Raw genomic sequence first — 20,539 nt, forward strand, 5'->3', positions numbered from 1 at the left:
TCTATCTATCTATCTATCTATCTATCTATCTATCTATCTATCTATCTATCTATCTATCCATCTAATCAAGCTAATATGCATCTAGTTATTTACATGTTATTTCCTTGGTTAAAACTCTAGCTCTTTGATCTCAGGGACCTGTTTTGTCTATTTTGTATCCCTAGTACTTACATGATCCTGACATGTTTAATAAATGCTTGTTGACTGACTATTGGCAGCTAATTAAGGCTTCCCCTTTAATGGAAAAATAGAAACGAACAAGACCAATGGAGGGGGATGCAAAGTATGGGATGGGGTCTCTTATGTGGAAAGGCCTCTTTTTAACCAAAGAAAAACAGCAAGTAGGGTGGTAGAAATAAACTCCTCTTTGAAGTAAGGCGGTGCCAAACATTGTTCTTACTATTTCTCAGTTGGGAAAACTGAGGCACAGAGTAGTTAAGTGATTTTTTTCAATAGCACAGGAAGATGTTAGGCCCACATCTAAGATTTAGATGTTCTTATTCCCTCAGCCCCCACCCTTTACCCCCAAACTTTCATAACTCTTTGATGATACAGGACATTAATGTGCCTCATTTTGCTTGTAATCCTCCATCTTCCCATTAAAAGTCCCCAAACTCTTTGTTCTGTGGCCAACATCCTTTCGGGAGGCTTTATTCCTTGGGCCTACCTCTGACTCACCGAATGCCCACGAAGATGTTGTTTCACTTCCAGAAATATTAGTTTCTTTAGCAGTAAAAACAGCATATCATTTACCTTGTAGGAATGATGTAAGGACTAATGAATACTTCTACTTGCTTTGAAATAATAGATGAAAGGCAGAATGAAAAGCTTTATCTTGATAATCTGCCTAACATCTGTTCTCATGTAGGGAAACAGATCCTTATTCCTAGAAGACTGGAAACCTCAGCTAATTAAATGAGCCCCAATAAGGTGTTTAGCAAAATTCCTCCTTTCCTCACCCTTACCCAGCATGTTGCCTCTATTGGTCATAGGGGATCAACTGGGATTTCCTAAACGTGAGTTTTCAAACAAGTTGCAACTGTCTGGTTTGGGCTCTATCAGGTTAAATGTGAATTTCCTTTATGTGCCCCCTCCCCTCCAATTTCTTCCATCTAGGAGCTTTAAGGGACCAGTAAAACCATCTGTTCCTTAGGTATTCCTACTATAAGATAATAGAATCATAGTTTTAGAATTAGAAAGGAAATGAATTTAATTCAGCACCTGCATTTTGCAAATAAGGAAACTGAGGCAAGAGATGTTAAGCATTATACCTAAGGTCACACAGATCATAAGTAGCAGAATGGGCATTTAAACTCAGATCCTAATTCAAGGTTCTCTAATTACAAGTCTAGTGGTTTTTCTACCTTGAATTGGCGATACATATTGGAGAACTCCTCCAAGGTAGGAAAAGTTCCTAACTTGGCTAAAAAGACTGAGTAGTCCCATTACATCACAACTCCTATTAACAAAAATTCCCATTTATCATCGTCCTTCTAAACTTCTTGGGATCACTGCACTTAAGGGGACAGTGGCATTAGAATATGGGTTAAACAATCCAATGCTGTAGCTCCTTAGTACCTACTGGTTGGGTACAGTATAGGATAGCTTCAGTATCCTCATCTGTAAAATGAGCTGGAGGAGGAAATAGCAAACCACTCCAGCATCTCTGCCAAGAAAATTCCAAATGAGGTCACAAAGAGTTCAACACGATGGAAAAACAACTGAACAACTACAAGAACAACTGGGTATGATAACCATATTTTTTGGGAAAAATAAATTGGGAAATGTGTTCTGACAAAGGGAATTTCTTTTGCAAGGCTTTATTAAAAGTGTGTTTTTTCTTGAAATCAGGTTTGTCCCAGCCAGCCTAGAATATGTGGTCACTTTATGTAGAGGGAACCTCTTAAAGTTCACTGACACCTTTTCCTCGTGCCTCAATCATTAATGACCTTCGCATTTGGACAGAATCAAAATTGGAAGGGACCTAAGTGTCTAACTAGTCCAACCATGCTTGAACAAAAAAAATCTCCATTACACAATACCTGGTGGCCATTTGGCCTTCACATGAAGACCTCCAGAGATGGAATCCAACTGTCCAGAGACAGTCCATCCAACTTTTGGACTTTATGTAGCATTTTGCTTTGAATCTCTCATGCATTTATGATGTAGCATTTGGTTTCATAGTTGTCTGTATTTCTGTCTTGTTCCCCTAATGGATTCCAGGTAATCTTCATGAGGACAGAGACTCCATCTTATCTAAACGTTGCACCTTCTCAGGTTCGCTGCACGTAGCATGTACATAATAAATTCTAATGGCTGAATGAATGACTTTGCTTGAGCCCTGGTCAAAGCCTTGGGTTGGGTCGTCTGGTTCAACAATTTGCACCTTTTGTTTTAGGAGAGAATGTTCAAAAGTCATGGCTCCCAGTGTGGCTTCTGCACCCCTGGCATCGTCATGAGCATGTATACTCTGCTCCGGAACAACCCTGAGCCCACAGTGGAGGAGATTGAGAATGCTTTCCAAGGTTTGTTGCCCATCCCCACTCTGCCCTCCTCAGCAGTCCAGGGAAGTACCATAGAGGATTACTTGGAACTGGGGATCCTGCAGGGGGAAGAACAGTCCAGGGGTTGAAGTTAAGACTTAGGTTGGTCTCTTAAAATGAGGAGGGCTGGAAGAAGTAGAAGAGGAGAGGCCACCATTTGGAAGAGGGAGAAGATTTAGACAGGACACAGAGCTTTCTTCAAGAATTTGAAAGTCCACCATGATTAAGGGGGGTTAGCCTTGCTCTTGACCTCAGAGGGCAGAACTGGGAACAGTGAGTGGAAGCTGCAAAGGAAGAAAATTTGGGCTTGAGGTAGTAGAGTTAGGGGGAACTTAGTAAGAATTAGTTACTCAAAAGTGGAATGGATAACCTCAGGAAGTGATAGGTTCCCCCTGACTTGGAGATCCTCAGACAGAGGCTGGAGGGTTCATTGTTGGACTTAATGACCTCTGTGGTCTCTTTTGACTCTGAATCCTATGATACTAGGAACATTTGTCAGAGTTGTCTTAGAAGGCATTCTTGTTTAGGTATGGGTTGGACTAGTTTGCCTCTGAGGTCCCTTCCATTTCCGAGATTCTGTGATTCCAGTAATAGAGAGAATTTCTTAAGTCCATAGGATCAGCATTAAGATTTGGCTGAATGTAAACCCTTTCCTGTTGGGAAGTTTTTTTATACTGTTGAGGATAGGTAGTTAGGAAGCATGGGGGATAGAATGCTGGACAGGTTGCCCAAGCTTAAAATCCTACTTCAGACACTTATTAGCTTTGTGACTCTGTGCAAGTCACTTAACCTCTGCTTGCCTCAGTTTCCTAAATCTATAAAATAGGAATAATAATGGCACCTATCTCCCAGGGTTGTTGTGAGGATAAAATGAGATTATATTTGAAAAGTGTTTTGCAAATCTTTTTTTCTTTTTTTAAAATAAATTTATTTATTTTTAGTTTTCAACATTTACTTCCACAAGATTTTGAGTTCCAAATTTTCACCCCATCTCGCCCCTCCCCCCACCCCAAGATGACATGCATTCTGAATATCCCTTCCCCTAGTCTGCTTTCCCTGCTATCTCTCCCCCCCTTTTCTTATCCCCTTCCCCTTATATTTTCCTGCAGAGCAGGATAGATTTCTGTACCCTATTTCCTGTATTTCTTATTTCCCAGTTGCATGTGCAAATCTTAAAGTGTTACATAAATGTTAGCTATTATTGTTATTATTACATCTTATCCTTATATTCACCCCAGTCAGACAATAAGCCCTTATTAAACACTTACTATGTGCCAGACGTTGTGCTAAGTTCTGGGGATACAGAAAAAGGTGAAAACGTGGTGCCTGACCTCAAGAGCTTACATTCTGATGGGCGTAGACAGTAGGGAAAAGAATTGTATGCAAGGTACATAGAGTGTAAGGGAAGGTCATGTCCCAGGGCAGGCTGTAGCAGTTGGGGCTCCTCTTTGGGTTGGCCCTGGTCTGTTACTGGTTCATCATAGTCGGTGAGGGGCTGCAGTGGGCCTCTTCATAGGATGGGAGTTGGAGGGAGGAGTGGGAGGTTAAGGGCCCGTAAAGAGCTGGTTTGAGAAACTCTAGAGCATCCACTCTGTGAATGTTCCAATATCTATTATTTTCCTCCATTATAAGTATGTATATTGTGTTAGTGGGGGGTGGGGGATTTGCTACTTCAGGGCGGTAATAAAGACACAGATCAATATTAAGTTGTGAGGAAAGAGACTTTTGTTTCTTAGCAAACAGAAGCAACAGGCATTTCAGTTTGTCTTCATAAATGGGGACAAGTACCCAAATCATAATAATAACAGCTAACATTTATGTAGTGCTTACTATGTGCCAGGCACTGTGCTGAGTACTTTACAGTTATTATCTAATTTGATTCTTATAACAACCTGGTAGTTGGTGCTATTATTATCCCCATTTTATAAATAAAGAAACAGGCAAATAAGCGTTTAAGTCACTTGCTCAGGGTCACTTAGCTACTAAGTGTCTGAGTCTGGATTTGAACTCTGGTCTTTCCATTTCTAGGCCTGGCGGTCTATCCACAATGACACCTATCTGCCCCAATACAGTGGTCATCCTGCTTGGGGGGGTTGGCCAGGGATTATCTGTCCCTGTGAACGTACCAAATGGTGGCTCCTAGGCTGCTAGGCACTACAGCAGATAGATGCATCCTGGCTCAGATTACTTATTAGTTTAACTCCTTTTAGCCTCAGTTTCTTCACCTGGAAAATGAGAGGTTGGACTTAATGCCTTCTAAGGTCTCTTTTAGCTCTAAATCTGTGATCCTACGACACTCCAGATATGCCAACCTAACCCTCCAATCCACTCTCTTTATAATTCCTTGCTTTGCTGGGCATCACTACTGACAGGCATCTCTGCTTTTTTGTCTTGACCCCACAGGGAACCTGTGTCGTTGTACAGGCTACAGACCCATCCTTCAGGGCTTTAGGACGTTTGCCAGGGTAAGTGCCATTGATTAGCTGCTACCCTAGCTCTTGGCATGGGGAGAGGAGGGCTGACATAAATTCAAAGTAGCAACAGGATTGGCTCATTCAAGTAAGTGGCTGTCCCCCAGGCCTACCTGGAATGATCTTTATTTCACTTCTGCTTCTTGGAAAGCCTTAGTTTCTTTCTAGATTCAGCTCAAGGGCAACCTTTGATAAGAATCCTGATTCTCTCTGTTGGGGGGTCTTCTTCTTCCTTCCAAATTCCTTTTTACTTATTTTTTATATACACACATATTTTATTTACTTACCTATTTTCATATTGTCCCTTCCCCCTTTACTCTCCCAAGTAGGAAGGAAGCTCTGTGAGGGCAGGGACTTGTTTAATTTGTGTTTTTCTATCCCTGGTGCTTACCTTAGTATCTGGTACTTGGTAGGTGCTTGAAAATGCTTGAGGAATTGAATCAAATTGAATTGTTGACCATGAGAAAGTTGTTTAACTTCTGTAAGTCTCAGTTTTCTCATCTGTAAAACCAAGATTAATAATACTCATGCTCTTTATGTCCTAGAGTTGTTGTGAGGAAAGTTCTTAGTAAAACTTACATCCCAGTAGAAAAGAGGTATTGTTGATTATGACAAACACCTACATCAACTGAATCCAGTGCCATAACTAAGAATTCTGGTGCCTAGGGCTAGGCCAGTTGAGTGAGGTGGAATGGGTAGGTAGGGAGAGGAGGATTTGTAAGTACTGCTTTAGATGGCTCAGATAGACTAGAGATGAAGACAGTGATGTGCTGGAGCCAAGTTGTACTGACTCATAAAAGCATATTGTTAAATTTTCAGGGTGAGCATTTATACCTCAGAAATCTGCGAACACTCCACATCAGGGCTTGATTGATTATTTTATTGATTGTCTAGACTTAAGTAATGGTGAAAATGTTAATGCAGATTAAACTTAAAAGTGAACCTACTTTTCAGAGAACTGCTTGTTAAACATTTATCAGCAGTCATCATGGGAATGAGGTTGAGAAACAGGAAGGTCAGGAGGTGATGGAAAAGACTGTAAGCCAGGTAGTGAATTTACTGGAGAGGAGGGGGAGTGAGTGAGTGATCTAGAGGTCCACAAAGGAAAGGAACAAGGAGATGGACAGGATGGCATGAACTCTATCTATCTATCCATCTATCTCTCTATCTACCTAATTTTGCATGGGCCTTGATGGCCATTGTTTTTACTTTTTTAAATAACATTTTATTTTCCCCCAATTACATGTTAAAACAATTTTTAATATTTTTAAAAAGTTTTGAGTTCCAAATTCTACCCCTCCCTCTCCTCCACCTTCCCTGAGACTGTAAGCAATCTGATGGAGATTATACATGTGCAATTGTGCAAACCATTTCCACGATATTAATTTTGTATAAGAAGACTAGGAAAGAAAGGAAGGAAGGAAGGAAGGAAGGAAGGAAGGAAGGAAGGAAGGAGGGAAGGAAGGAAGGAAGGAAAGAAAAAAGGAAGAAAGGAAGGAAGAAAGAAAGAGAAAGAAAGAAGGAAAGAAAAAAATAGTATGCTTCAGTCTACATTCAGACAATATCAGTTCTTGGACATGAACTTTAAGGAAGAAATGGTTACTGAATAATGGTGGCAGAGAGTTTGAAAGGGCTGTGAGGAGCAAGGAGTATGCCAGCTCCTCTTTTCCTCCTCCTGGACCAGTATTTTAGGGGGTACAAGAGAAAGAGCACCAAGCCTTGGTGAGAGCACTAAGAAATGTGGTTTCTTCAGGAAGAAGCTAGTCTTTGGGGGGATGGAAGGAATGTGCAACAAGGAGGTGATCTAGGTTGGGAGGGAGTTTGTTAACTATAGAGGAAGTTTACCAAGGGATCATTGAAAAAGTGTTGTAGATCTAAAGTTAAAAAGGGACCTCCGAGATTATCTAGTTCAACCTCATTTTACAGATGAGGAAACTGAGGCACAGAGAGGTTAAGTAACTTGTCTACAGGTGGTGAGTTACAGAGACAGGTACTGAACTATTGACATCCAGATGAGGAGCTTTTGCCATCATACCACAATGACAGACAGAGAAGGATAAGGTCCAGGGAGAGTTAGGGCTGTTTACTATGTGGGGTGATCTTTGCCTTTGTGGCTGATCCTCCCTGCTCCTCTCATCCACATTTCTCATTCATTGAACTTAGAAATCCTCTAGGACCATAAGTCCACAGGTCAGATACCATATAAGGACTAATCGACCCCTGACAAAACAGCCTATGCAAAGAATTAGGGAGTGTGGCCATGGGGAGCATGGAATACATACTCTTGGGTTAGGATAAGCAATTGCCTCCAAACTTACTCAAGTTAGTTCCCACTTTAGATAATATGAGGGGAAACAGATTTTGTAACTCTCATCAAGTGTTTTCTTATTTTTATAAATAAATAACTTATTTATTGCTTTTACATGCATTTATAATCTGTCCCTCCCAGTGCTCCACCCCCTTCCTTGAACAACATAATGAGCAAAAAAAAATGAAAAATAAAACCCTCATAAATATGTATAGTCTAGTAAAACAAATTCGCAGATGGCCAGGCCTCCATAATCTATATGTCATTCTCCTTTTTAAGTCCATCACCTCTCTGGTAGGAGATGAGTAGAGTGGTCCTTGGTCTTCTGTAATATTGGTTTATGATTACATTGATCTATCTTTCCGAGTTGTTTTTCTCTATAATGTGACATATAAATTATTCTCCCAGTTTGGCTCCCTTGTGAAGCATTTTCCAATTCTACCTGAGTTTTTAGTGAGTCCAGGATCTTAGAATTAAAGGTGGAAAGAGCCTTAGAGACCATCTAATCCACCCTCTTCTGCCTGCAGATGAGGAAATTAAGACTTTCAGTGTTGGCATAACTTCTCCAAATCACACAGGTGATAAGGAACAGAGGTGAGAGTCAAACCAGGCTCTGGGGACTCCAGAAGCCCAGGGCTGTTTACAGCGTATCACACTGGACTGCTCTGTTGTCAGCCCAATTCAGGGAAGTGTTCCTGTTGGAGAGCAGTGGGATTTTTCCACTCCTATGGGCCGGTTACAGCATGTCCTGAGCTGGTTCCTGGAAGAGGCAGAATGTCTAAGAAGTTGACTCTTTAAAGAAATGCAGGATCTAGCTCTCCTTAGAACTCAGCAAGACCAGTCAGGCTTACAGGTGCTGCAGAGGACACTGATTGCCATTTCAACTGAACTCAGTATGTGTGTGTGATTGGCCCAGTGTGGGATTTATAGGACTAGTTATTAAGACGCTCCATACCCCACCCCCTCTGTAAAATAGGGATGAGACTACCCCTCCCCCATACCTAGGGAATGACCGTTGTGCCACTCAAAGGAGACAATGTATATAAAGAGCTTTGCAAATGAAGCATTATATAAATGCTTTATTTATAATCAGGTTGGTGCAGAGGATAGAGTGCTGCACTCAGAGTAAGGAAGACCTTCATTCAAATCTTGCCTCAGACATTTACTAGCTGTATGACCCTGTGAAAGTCATTTAACTTCAGTTTTCTCAACTGTAAAATGGGGATAATAATAGCACCTATGCAGTGAATGGAGGTCCAGGTCTATAGTCATCAAGGCTTGAATTCAAATGTGGCCTCAGATACTTACTAGCTTTGTGACCCTGTGCAAGTCACTTTAGTCTCTGTCTGCCTCTGTTTCCACAACTGTAAAATGTGGATAATAATAGCACCTACCTCCTAGGATTGTTGTAAAGATCAAATGAGGTAATAATTGTAAAACACTTAGCACTGTGCCTGGCACATAGTGGGTGCTACATATATGATAGCTATTATTATTGTTGTTAAACTCAAATATCAATCAACTTAATTAACTGATAAATTCCTGCTATGGGCTAGCAAAGACAGAAATGAAACAGTGCCTGCTCTCAAGGAGGTTACTTTCTTTTGGGGGAGACAACATAAGTACATACATAAGTATATACATAACATAACATGTATATACATAAGTATATACATAACATATATATTTTTTGTTGGGGGAGGGGCTGTACTAGCAGCCAAGGGGATCAGGAGAGTCTCCATGTAAAAGGTGCATTCGAACTGAGCTTTGAAGGGAATGAAGGATTCTAAGATGTGCTGGTGAGAAGAAAATGCATTCTAGGCATGAGATAGGAGATGAGATGTCATGTTTGAGGAACAGAAAAGTCAGGCTGGCTGTACCATAGCACAGATGAAGAGGAGAGGTGCATAATGGGTCTAGAAAGGTAGGTTGGAACCAGGTCGTGAAGGGTTTTAAATTCCAAAAAGAAGAGTTTTTATTTGATGTTAGAAGTAATAGAGAATCATGGGGAGTTTCTTGAGTAAGGGAGTAGCACGGTCCAATCTTTGCTTCAGAAAAATCACTATGGCAGCCATGTGGAGAAGAGGTGTAGTGGAGAGAGGCTCAAGTCAAGGAGATCAATCCGGATGCTCTTTCAGTTTTCAAGGCAAGAGGTGAACTTTGTATCCCCTCCACACAGCAATGTAATGTGCCTGTTACAAATGGCTTGTTGATTCATTAGTGTCTTGTGATTAAAGCAGACCAAGCAATAGAAAATCTAATACAGACACCGGCTCTTGTTTGAGGAGGCAGATGGCATGAGAGGTCTGCTTTAAACTCATTTACTCCAGGAAGAGGAAACAGGGCCTGCAGTTTTCTGGAAAGGGAATCTATTTTCTTTAGCCCTGAAGTTTCTGAGTAAATGAAGTGTTCCTTGTTCTCTTAGGATGGGGGATGCTGTGGAGGAAAGGGAGATAATCCAAACTGCTGCATGAATCAGAAGGAAAGGAGCACGGTAAGCCCTGCCTTTGACCCTCCCCCTCAGCCCCACCCCATCCTGGTCAGATCCTGTGCAACTGAAAACTGCCAAGGGGCTGCCAGCCACGAAGGGAGAGAGAGGGCACGGCAGAGTTTGTAGGCATCCGCTCAGGGCTTCTCGTGGGCCACTGCCCCATGTATCAAAGTGGACTGCGAAGTCATTTCTCATCTCTGCTCCTCTGCTCCTCCTTCAGCAGGTGAGGGAAGAGAATCCTGCAAGAGCCTTCTTATTATTAGATATTTTAAAAGGAAGCAGAAAATGCAAGTCCCATTTCTTCTCTTCTTACCCTTCCTTCTTCCTTTTCTTTCTTCCATATATTCCTCTCTTCCTCCTTTTCCTTCCTTCTCTTCATTTTTCTCCTCCTTCCCCATCCTTCTCCTCCTTCCTCTACTTCCTCTTCTTCCCTCTTCCTCCCCCTTGTCCTTCTTATTCATCATCTTCTTCTTCTTTCTCCTCTTCCTTCTTCCTCCTCCTCCTCCTCCTCCTTCTTCTTCTTCCTCTTCTTCTTTTTCTCCTCCTCCTCTCATCTCATCCTCCTCTACTTTTTTTTTTTTTTTGCAGTTAATTCTCTCACCATCTTTGTTCAATCCAGAGGAATTCCTGCCATTAGATCCCACCCAGGAGCCTATCTTCCCACCAGAATTAATGGTAGGTGATGTCCCAAAGGGGAATGAACCTTTGTAACTTGAATATATGAGACACATGGCTTTGACTTCATATACCCTGGATGTTTGGGTGAGGTGACTCTATGACCATATAACCCATATCATTGTTTCTTCCAAATGCACAGAGTCACCTTGGAAGAGAAGCTCTCTTATTAAAAAAAAAAAAGTTACCTGACTATTCAGCCCAGCTTTATGATATCTCATAAATCTGTTCTCTCACTTTTATCACCAAAGCAGCTTCAGTCTGACAATTGTAATAGCAGGTACTGATTAAGGTCAGAACTAGGTCATTGTCAGAAAAAGGAACCAAATACAGATTTTTCTACTGTCTGTACCAGAACCAGCTATGGGGTAATTGACAGAGACCCAGGAGTCCTGGGTTTGAATGCCATTCCTGGTATTAAGTGTGCAATAACTATACCTATTACACTGAACTCAGGGCTGTTCTGTGGTAATGTATGCAAAACACTTCATAACTTTTAGCTCTGAGTGGTTAAGAAACTGCAGGATGTAGCACATCTGAAGTCAGGAAGCTCTGGGTCTGAATCCTGGATTGGTTGCTTCATTTTTTCTTGAAGTTGGCTTCTTTTAAAACTGAATTCACCTAGTCCAACAAAAGTACTTTGACTTTCAAAATTTGATTCACTCCCAACTTTTCAGGAATATAATTTTAGTATAAATAAAAGTTTGCCTACATGTGATTTGAGGGTCACCTTTTAGTCTTCAATTTCTTGTCTCTTCACATAAAATGTAGTGTACTTCCCTCTATCCATAACATCACTGAAGTCTATTTTGCTACCCAAAATCAAATCAAAATCATTTGTCCATGGATTGTTTATCTCACTTGAATTCATAGAATCACAGAATGCCAGAACTGTAAGGGAGCTTAGAACATAGAGCATAAAATACCAGAGCTAGAAGAGACCTTAGAACACAGATGGATGGATGAATGGATGGATAAGATAGACAGACAGACATAGATGATAAAGCAGGTAGATAGATGGAGATAGGCAGACAGGCAGACGTGGATGATAGAGACAGAGGCAGATAGAGAGATAGGGAGATACACACAAATACTCATATATATATCACTTTGTAAATCATAAAGTGTTACGTCAGTGGTTATATATAAGATATATATTAATATAGTAAGTATTTACTATGTGTCAGGCACCATTCTAGACACTGGGGACACAACATAAGTATAGTACAGGAAAAATGGAGGTGGGAAAGTTCACTAACAGCTGGGAAAAGGAAGAATAGAAGACTTTATAGAAGAAGTGGTTCTTAAAAGCCAGAGACTGGAGATTTCACTTTTTTGCATCCTACCCTAGCATCTGTCTGGGCATAGAGTAGGTATTGAAGCATCTTTAATGAACAGGAGTAAATGTAGAATGCCAGAGCTAAAGTGGGCTTTAAAACATAGAACAAAATGATATTAAAGTTGGGAAGGACCTTAAAATCATTGACCTATAGAATGTCAGAGCTGAAAGGGACCTCAGAGGTACCATCATAGCTAGAAGGGATCTTAGAACATAGACACACTCATGGAAAGTGATATCTAAGAGGGGCATAAGAAAGTAGAACTATAGATTTCAGATCTGGAAGGAAGCTAATAAATGTAGAACCACAGAATGCCAGAGCTAGAAGGGACTTAAGAATATAGAAACACAATATCATAGCTGTAAGACTCCAGCTTAGAACACAGACCTGTGGAATGACCTGGAGGCTGGAAGGGGCCTTAGAACATTGAACCATAGTTTCATAAATGGAAGGGAAGTAGCATAGTATTGTGGGTAGACAGCTTGCCTCAAGTCCAGAAAGAGCTGAAACATAGTGACTGTGTGACCCTGGGTAAGTTATTTAACTCCTGGTGCTCTGGGTAGACTACTCTCTAAAACAGCTGCACAAAAGGTGCATTGGCACCTGTGTTGGTAGAGAAGGCTTTCTCACACAGGGGTTCCCTACACCAGGGAAATTATGGGTCTAGTCCCTATTCCTAAGAGAGCATAGAACAATCAGCTAGCTCCCCAGTGCATTCAAGAATGACTTTTGTCAGGAAAACAGGAAGAGGGAAGAGGTGATGGGGCAGTATAATTTCCTCAATCCAGGAAGAAACAATTGAAACCTGTGTTCTTAGAGGTTGAAAGATGAGCCCCATAAGCAGCTGTGTTTCCAAGGGGAGCGTGTGAAATGGATCCAGACTGCGACCCTGAAGGAACTGTTGGAGCTGAAGGCCCAGCACCCAGACGCCAAGCTGGTGGTGGGGAACACTGAGATAGGTAAAAGGGGATGTCATGGAAGGGTGGCCACAGGGTCCGGAGCACGTTGTACTGCTTTGGGCAAAGTCCAAAGCTGTTGTTCATTCCCTTTGGTCCTTCCACAAGGCTTCACCTGTTGGATACCTCAGAGGAACCTCCGGCAACCTGCAATCTACCAGGCTATTTCCTGACTGTGTCAAGAGAACCACTGATTGAGAGGGGCGGGTGGTGTCTAGTGTCCCACACCTGGGGAGGTGCTAGGATAGGAGAGAAAGGGGGTGCCCAAGTGAGACTCTAGTTTGCCTCCCTGGGTGCTGCTGCCCAGAACTTTGCAACCCTAGCAACAGTGGGAAGCTGTACTTAGATGTGGGGTCAGAGGACCTGGGTTCAACACCTCCTCCCACACTTAGAGCCTATGTGAGTGAGACAGTGCCTGTAAAGTACCAGTGACCTCATCTGTAAAATGAAAGACTTTGACCAGATGAACTCTAAGGACCCTTCTCAATCATATCCCATGATCCCTCAGGTCCCTGGGATCTCAGGTTCTTCACATGGCTTTGACGGTGTCTGTTCAAATGCTCACAAAAGGCATGAAGATAGGTCATGCATGGCTAATACTCTCACAGACTTTTTCAGTTTTTAAAAATCTAGAATCTGGTTTGGAGAAATAAGTGACAACTGGCTTCAGGCAGTGACAGTCCGGGGAGGGAAATTACACCTGATGTTCCCTTTCACCAAGAAAACATTTCACCTGTTGATGAAATGGCACTTGGAGAGCAACTAGAGAGATTTGCTACCCTGGCAAAAACTGTATTTCAGGTCTAGGAGAGCTAGTCATGGTTGGTCAGTGGTTATTGAAACCTTTTCCTGACGTATGGATCCTGGAGAGGATTCCTGTTTGTGACCACCTCTTTCAACGCTACCCAGCCTTCCAATGGAAATTGCTTTAAATTTAGTGAATTCAAGCTTGCCAAGAGGAGTAATGTCCTACCTTCCCAAATGGAGGAACAACAACATTTTTATAATTGTGTCCCTAGCCCTTTGTTCAGGGCTTGGCCATAGTAGGTGCTATTGAATTGTAGTGAATTATTATTGAGAGGCAGCATTTTGTGGTGAGCAGAAAGTTGGCCTCAGCACGAGAGCCTGGCATCAAGTCTTACCTCTGAAACATGCTGGCAAGTCTTAACCTCTTAGTGCTCTAGTCAGTGTTCTAATATTATAAATGGCAGCTGCACTGATAGAGGGAGTTTCCTCACCTGGGAGTTCCCTAGATCAGTGAAAGCACAGGTCCAGGACCTGTTCTTAGCATTATGGTAGATGCTTAGCTAGTGTCTATTGTGAAAAGTCCGTCTGGGTTCTGGCTGTCAGATCTTGTTAGTGCTAAGTGAAACATTTATTAAGTACTTACTATGTGCCAAGCACTTTCCTAGATACTGGGAAAACAAAGACAAATGTGAAACAGTACCTGTCCTCAAAGAGTACATTCTAAAAGATGGATACAAAACATATCGAAGAATGGTAGCCAGGAAAGGGTGTTTTAGGATAATTAGCCATAGAAGTTGTCAGTAAAATAGTAGGGCTGTTATGGTTGTTTTTCCTGACTTTTCTAGTAGTGATAATGATAATTATGAGGGCAAGGATGACTGGATTTCTAACTCTAACTTTTTTTTTAAGGTATCGAGATGAAATTTAAGAACAAGATATTCCCTCTAATAGTCTGCCCAACTTGGATCCCTGAGCTAAATTTTGTGGAACGTGGCCCAGAGGGTAAGTAGGGGATCCTTACTGAGTATGGAAAAGTCAAGACATCACACATTTTTAAGTGCTTGTTATGGGCCAAACACTATGCTAAGCACCAGAGATACAAAGCAAAACAGGACTCCTTACCTTAAGTAGCTCCCATTTGAATGAGGGAGACGACACACAGAAGGCTTGTGAAATGTGAATGGAAGCCAATCTCAGAGGGAAGAAAGCAGCAACAGGGGACAGTGGGAAAGTACTTACGAAAAAGGGATGAGTTTATCTGAGTGTTGAAAGAAGCCAGGGCAGTTAGGAGGCAGTCAAAGGTGAGGAGGGAGGCATGGTGAATCGCTACTAAAAATACAGAGAGTGAAGAGGTGGAGTGTTGTGTGTATGAGGAAAAGTGAGTAGACTGATGTCGTTGGACTGTAGAATGTCTGGAGCAAAATAAAAGTGTAAGAAGACTGGATAGGAAAGAAGGGATCACCTTGTAAAGGTCTTTAAATGCTCAACAGAGAATTTTGTATTTGACTCTGAAGGTGATAGAGTTTATTGAGTGGGGGGATGAGGATGGCTGACATGGTCAGAACTGTGCTTTAAGCCAATCACTTTGGCCACTGAACAGAGGATAGATTGGAGTGAGGAGAGATTTGAGGCAAGGAGATTAATTAGGAGGCTATCACAATAGTCTAAGTAAGAAGTGATGAGAGTCTGCACTGGGGTGGTGGCTGTGTGAGTAGAAATATAGAGATAGAAGAATCAATTTCCCAACTTCTAATACTGTCCAAAAATGGAAGGATCTGATTTGAGAGGTAATAAGTCCCCTCTCCCAGGCCTTCAAGCAAAGATGGGTGGCCCCTGTTGGGTATGCATGTTATTGGGGGCTTCCTGTCCATGTATCTGACTAGAGAATCTCTGATTCCATTATTTAAAATAACTAAAAACTGGACAGAATATAGGTACTATTAAGATATATGTTAGATTAATTTTTAAACATAGAAGGTAGAAAGCATATTGGATTGAAAGAAACAAAATATTTTGTGAAGAAGTAGCATTTTAAGTGGACCTTGAAGGATAGGCAAGATTTTACAAAGAAGGGGGAAGGTACTGTAGGGGAAGAAAGAGCAAGAGCAGAGGTATAAAGGCTGGAAAGGGTAGGATTTATGCCTTTAAAAAAATAGTCCAGTTTGGCTACAGGAAAGTAGTAGAAGATAAAGTTGGACGAGTAGGCTCAGGAAAAAATCACGTTGGACCTTGAATGCTAGCATAAGCTGGTTGGGAACTGTCTATTGAATTTTTTGTTTTGAGCAGGGATATGACCAGGATGCTGTGCTTTCTGTCAGTAGTTTGCAAGGAGGAGAGGCTGGAGGTGGACAGACCATTTAGGATACTGTTGACTGACAGCAGAACTAGATTTATAGCAGTAGGAATGGAAAGGAGGGGCATTATACATGGTCGGCACATGACATTCTGAGTGAATGACTGAATAGAATGGGGGACATTGCAGAGGGGAGAATTCACAGGGCTTGACCATTGTCTGTGGCAAATGAATGAAAGTGTATATGTGTGAGTGTTGGGGAGGAATGGGGTGAGGTTGTCAAAGTTGATAGGAAGGATGACAGTAGCTTCCTTCCTAGGCATCTCCTTCGGGGCAGCCTGCCCCCTCAGTGATGTGGAGAAAGCCTTAGTGGCTGCCGTGGCTGAACTCCCGGCCTACCAGACTGAAGTGTTTAAAGGGGTCTTGGAGCAGCTGCGCTGGTTTGCTGGAAAGCAGGTCAAATCTGTGGCGGTGAGTCCCTGTGTCAGAGATTCAATCAGGTGAAGCTGAGAGGGCTGATCAGGTTGGAGAGGTTACTCTAGGAGATGCTAGAATAACTGTGTTTTAGTCTCTGAAGCTGATTTGCTCTGCACCCTCCAACCAAGTGCGTCTTCCTCTCTCTGCGCCTCGGTTTTCTTGAGGCTGAAAAAAAAATACTGGATCTTGGAGTCAGAGGATGCAAGTTCAAATTCCAGTTCTGCCTCTTGCTACCTATGTAATTTTGGCAGTTACTTATCCTCTCTGGGACTCAGTTTCCTCATCTGGAAAATGAGAGAGTTGAATTAGTTGACTCACAAGGTCCTTTCTAGCTCTAAATCTATGATCCTATGGTCTTGAATAATTCTTTCCCACTCCTTCCTTGACATGGATGTAGAAAGGATAAACAAGAAAGCTAAGGATCCCACAAGCAGACCTATAAAGAATCTTAATGGGATGGAACACTGGGATGAATCTAGTAAGATTAAATATAACAGAGATAAATGTGAGTCTTCTACTTAGATTTTAAAAACCAACTTCACAATTATGGGATTGGGAAGGCATGATTCGGTAGCAGTTTGAAAAAGAGCTAGGAGCTACCAGAGTCCAACAGTGGAATTTTGAAGATTAAAAAAAAGCCAACCGCATCTTCGACTCTATCAAGAAAGGCATTGCTTCCAGGAATAAGAAAGTGGCATTTCCCCTAAAATCTGCCCTGGTCAGACTGCATCTGGAATTTTGAGTCCAGTTCTGGGTGCCATGTTTTTGGAAAAGCATTGATAGGCTCGAGAGTGTCCAGAGGAAGGCCACTAACATAGTAAAAGGCCTTGAGTCCATGCTGTATGAAGATGGTTGAAGGAACTGGGGGTATACAGATTGAAGATGAGAAGATTCACGGAGGATAAGATAGTTGTACTCAGAGTTATTGTGTGGAAAAGAGATAAGGCTTGTTTTATTTAGCTATAGAGGACAGAATTAGAAGCCATGGATGGAGGTCACAAAGAGGTAATTTTAGGCTTGATATCGAGAAAAACTTCCTGAAAAATTAGAACTATCCGTAAGTGAAAAGGCCTATTTCAGGGTCCCCTTCCTATCCTCCACTGGAGTTCTTCAGGCAGAATGTTTGTTAGATATATTGTAGGGGGGATTCTTTTGGGGTTGTGAGTTGGACTAGATGACCATTGGTCCAGCTCTCAAATTCAGTCATTCAGAGTAGCCAGCCGTTGGTGAGTCAAGTAAAGCTTATTGCACTATCTACCTTGCCCATTTTCAAAGTTAGGGTGCTACTCAATAGAAGATAGCCCAAGAAATGGGGAAGGTACATCCATTATAGACAGAGGTGAGGTGAGTTATGAGAACCCCCCCTCTCTACCAGCTCTGTTTTCAAAGATCAAGAATTAGTGAGTAAAGTTTTTTGGGAGTGGACTAAGTCTAACCATGTGTTCCATGTCTCTGTTTTCAGTCCATTGGGGGAAACATCATCAATGCCAGCCCAATTTCTGACCTCAACCCCGTATTCATGGCCAGTGGAGCCAAACTAACTCTGGTATCCAAAGGTGAGTTGGTATAGTTGTATCCACAAAGTGGATAGAGGGATGGACCTGAGTCAGAAATACCCAGGTTCAAGTCCTGCGTCTGACAATCATTAGCTGTCTGACATGGGCAATCATGTCACTTCTCTGACCTCAGTTTCTTTATTGATTAGATTATTTACATCTATAGTACCTATCTCCACAGCTAGGTGGTGCAGTAGATAGAGTGCCAGGCCCGGAGTGAGGAAGACATCTTCCTGAGTTCAAATCTGGCCTCAGAAACTTACTAGTTGTGTGACCCTGGGCAAGTCACTTAACCCTATTTGCCTCATTTTCCTGATTTGTAAAATGAACTGGAGAAGGAAATGGCAAACCACTCCAGTAACTTTGCCAAGAAAACTGCAAATGGGGTCACAAAGAATCAGTCACAACTAAAATGACTAAACAGTTAGAAGTATTATCTCACAGAATTGTTCTGTGGCTCAAAGGTATGTCAATAACCATGCAAATCTTAAAGCACAATTCAGATATAAGCTGTCATTACTATTATTATGAGAAAGAAGGCACTTAAAAGAGATATTTTATCAGAAACTCTATTTTTTTCTTTTTTAAAAAATGTATTTAGTATTTTATTTTCCCCCAGTTACATGTAAAAACAATTTTAATATTTATTTTTAAAACTTTTGAGTTCCAAATTCTCTCCCATCCTTCCTCCTCACTCCCCCCTTTGAGAAAGCAAGCAGTTTGATATAGGTTATACATGTGTAGTCATGCAAAACATTTTCATAATAGTCATGTTGTAAAAGAAAATATAGACCAAAAAAGAAAAAAAATCTCAAGAAAAATAAAGTTAAAAAAAATGCTTCAGTTCGTATTCAGACACCATCAGTTCTTTCTCTGGGAATGGATAACATTTTTCATCATAAGCCCTTCAGAGTTGTCTTGGATCATTGTATTGCTGAGAATAGCTAAGTCACTCACAGCTGATCATTTTAACAATATTACTGTTACTTTATATATAGTACATTTCAATTTGCATCAGCTCATGTAAGTCTTCCAGGTTTTTCTGAGAGAATCCTGCTCATCATTTCTTATAGCACAATAGTATTCCGTCATAATCACATACCATAATTTGTTCAGCCATTCCCCAATTGATAAGGATCGAAAGATATGAACAATTTTCAGATGAAGCAATCAAAGCTATCTATAGCCATATAAAAGAATGTTCTAACTCACTATTGATTGGATAGATGCAAATTAAAACAATTCTGAGGTACTACCTCATACCTATTAGCTTGGCTAATAGGACAGAGAATGAAAATGACAAATGGTGGAGGGGAATATGGGAAAAAAGAGACATTAATGCAGTGTTGGTGGAATTATGAACTAATTCAACCATTCTGTAGAGCAATTTATAACTATGCCCAAAAGGCTATAAAATCATGCATACCCTTTGACCTAGCAACATCACTACTAGGTCTATATCCCAAAAGAGATAAAAAATGAAAAAGGAAAAGGATCAATATTTACAACAATATTTATAACAGCTCTTTTCTGGGGGCAAAGAATTGGAAATTGAGGGGATGCCCAGAAAGTGTATTTTCTAGGAAAATAGAACAGGGCATCGATTGGGAATGGGGGGAGGGGAGAAGCTCAGAAGCCCTGATATCTGGCCTGGCTAATGTTTGAGTTGAAAGGAATTACTGTGGTAAGGTAAATACCGTGGAATGATGGTCAGGGGAGCTGTACTCTTCTCATTCTGAAAAAGGCATAATAAATAAATAAAATAAAAAATAAATTGAATGAATGAATGAATTTTTTTAAAAGGTGGCATTGTACAGTAGAAAGAATGCTAGATCTAAAATCACAGGACCTTGGGTTCAAATCCCAGTTCTACCACTTATCAGCTGTATGACTTGGGATGAATCATACTGTGGTCCTCATCTGTAAAATGGGGTTGGACTACATGGTCTCTAAGGCCTCTTCTGCCCCTAAGTCCACAATCCTATCTATGATTTTTTTTCACCAAATTAATAAGATATTTTGAGATAGAGGATACAGAACCAAATTCTTTCTGAGCTTTACTCTCTTCTCCATGCCAACTCTTTCCTTTGGATTCAAGGTCTCATGGTAATTATGAACTGATGAAGAAGGGATCCAGTGCCCAGGTGTTTCTGTGCTGGGCTGGTGATGGGCTCTGACATGGCCCTCTGAGCTTACTCCTCCTGAGTCTCTTCCTTCTTCTCTCCATACAGGGACCAAGAGGACTGTTCGGATGGACTACATGTTTTTTCCTGGCTACAGAAAGACACTCCTAAGTCCTGAGGAGATATTGCTTTCCATTGAGATTCCCTACAGTAGGAAGGTGAGATGTTATCTGGAGCTGACCTTGGAGTCTGGTCTAGGTCTGACTCCCATACTTAGAGATATCTGATTCAGGAAAAGAGCTCTGACGCTGGAATCGGACGACCTGGGCTCAAACGCTAACTATGTGGCTAGCTCGGTGATCTCATGCAAGGGACATCAGTTTCTTCAACAAGGGGGTTGGACCAGAGACAGTCTCTGGGGTTCTTTCCCAGCTCTAAATCTAAGATCCTATGATCTCCAAAGAAGCAGGATGCACAACTTACTTCATAATCCTTCTTTATTCTTTCCTTCTCTCCTTCCTTTCTTCTTTCTTTCTTTCTTTCCTTCCTTCCTTCCTTC

The 20,539-nt window shown here is 41.4% G+C and overlaps 1 protein-coding gene across 1 annotated transcript in view; it reads left to right on the plus strand.

Moving 5' to 3' along the window:
- XDH (xanthine dehydrogenase) overlaps positions 1-20,539 on the plus strand; it is a 78,959-nt gene that overhangs the window by 13,208 nt on the left and 45,212 nt on the right. Inside the window, exons 5-13 of the mRNA XM_027850476.1 lie at positions 2,399-2,525; positions 4,947-5,008; positions 9,748-9,816; positions 10,402-10,488; positions 12,646-12,787; positions 14,441-14,533; positions 16,144-16,295; positions 17,764-17,857; positions 20,089-20,198. Of these exons, the coding sequence (XP_027706277.1) occupies positions 2,399-2,525; positions 4,947-5,008; positions 9,748-9,816; positions 10,402-10,488; positions 12,646-12,787; positions 14,441-14,533; positions 16,144-16,295; positions 17,764-17,857; positions 20,089-20,198 (936 nt within the window). The remainder of the gene's footprint in view (positions 1-2,398; positions 2,526-4,946; positions 5,009-9,747; positions 9,817-10,401; positions 10,489-12,645; positions 12,788-14,440; positions 14,534-16,143; positions 16,296-17,763; positions 17,858-20,088; positions 20,199-20,539) is intronic.

This window comes from Vombatus ursinus, unplaced genomic scaffold, assembly GCF_900497805.2.
Source record: "Vombatus ursinus unplaced genomic scaffold, bare-nosed wombat genome assembly UNPS02009062.1, whole genome shotgun sequence".
Classification (NCBI taxonomy): Eukaryota; Metazoa; Chordata; class Mammalia; order Diprotodontia; family Vombatidae; genus Vombatus; species Vombatus ursinus.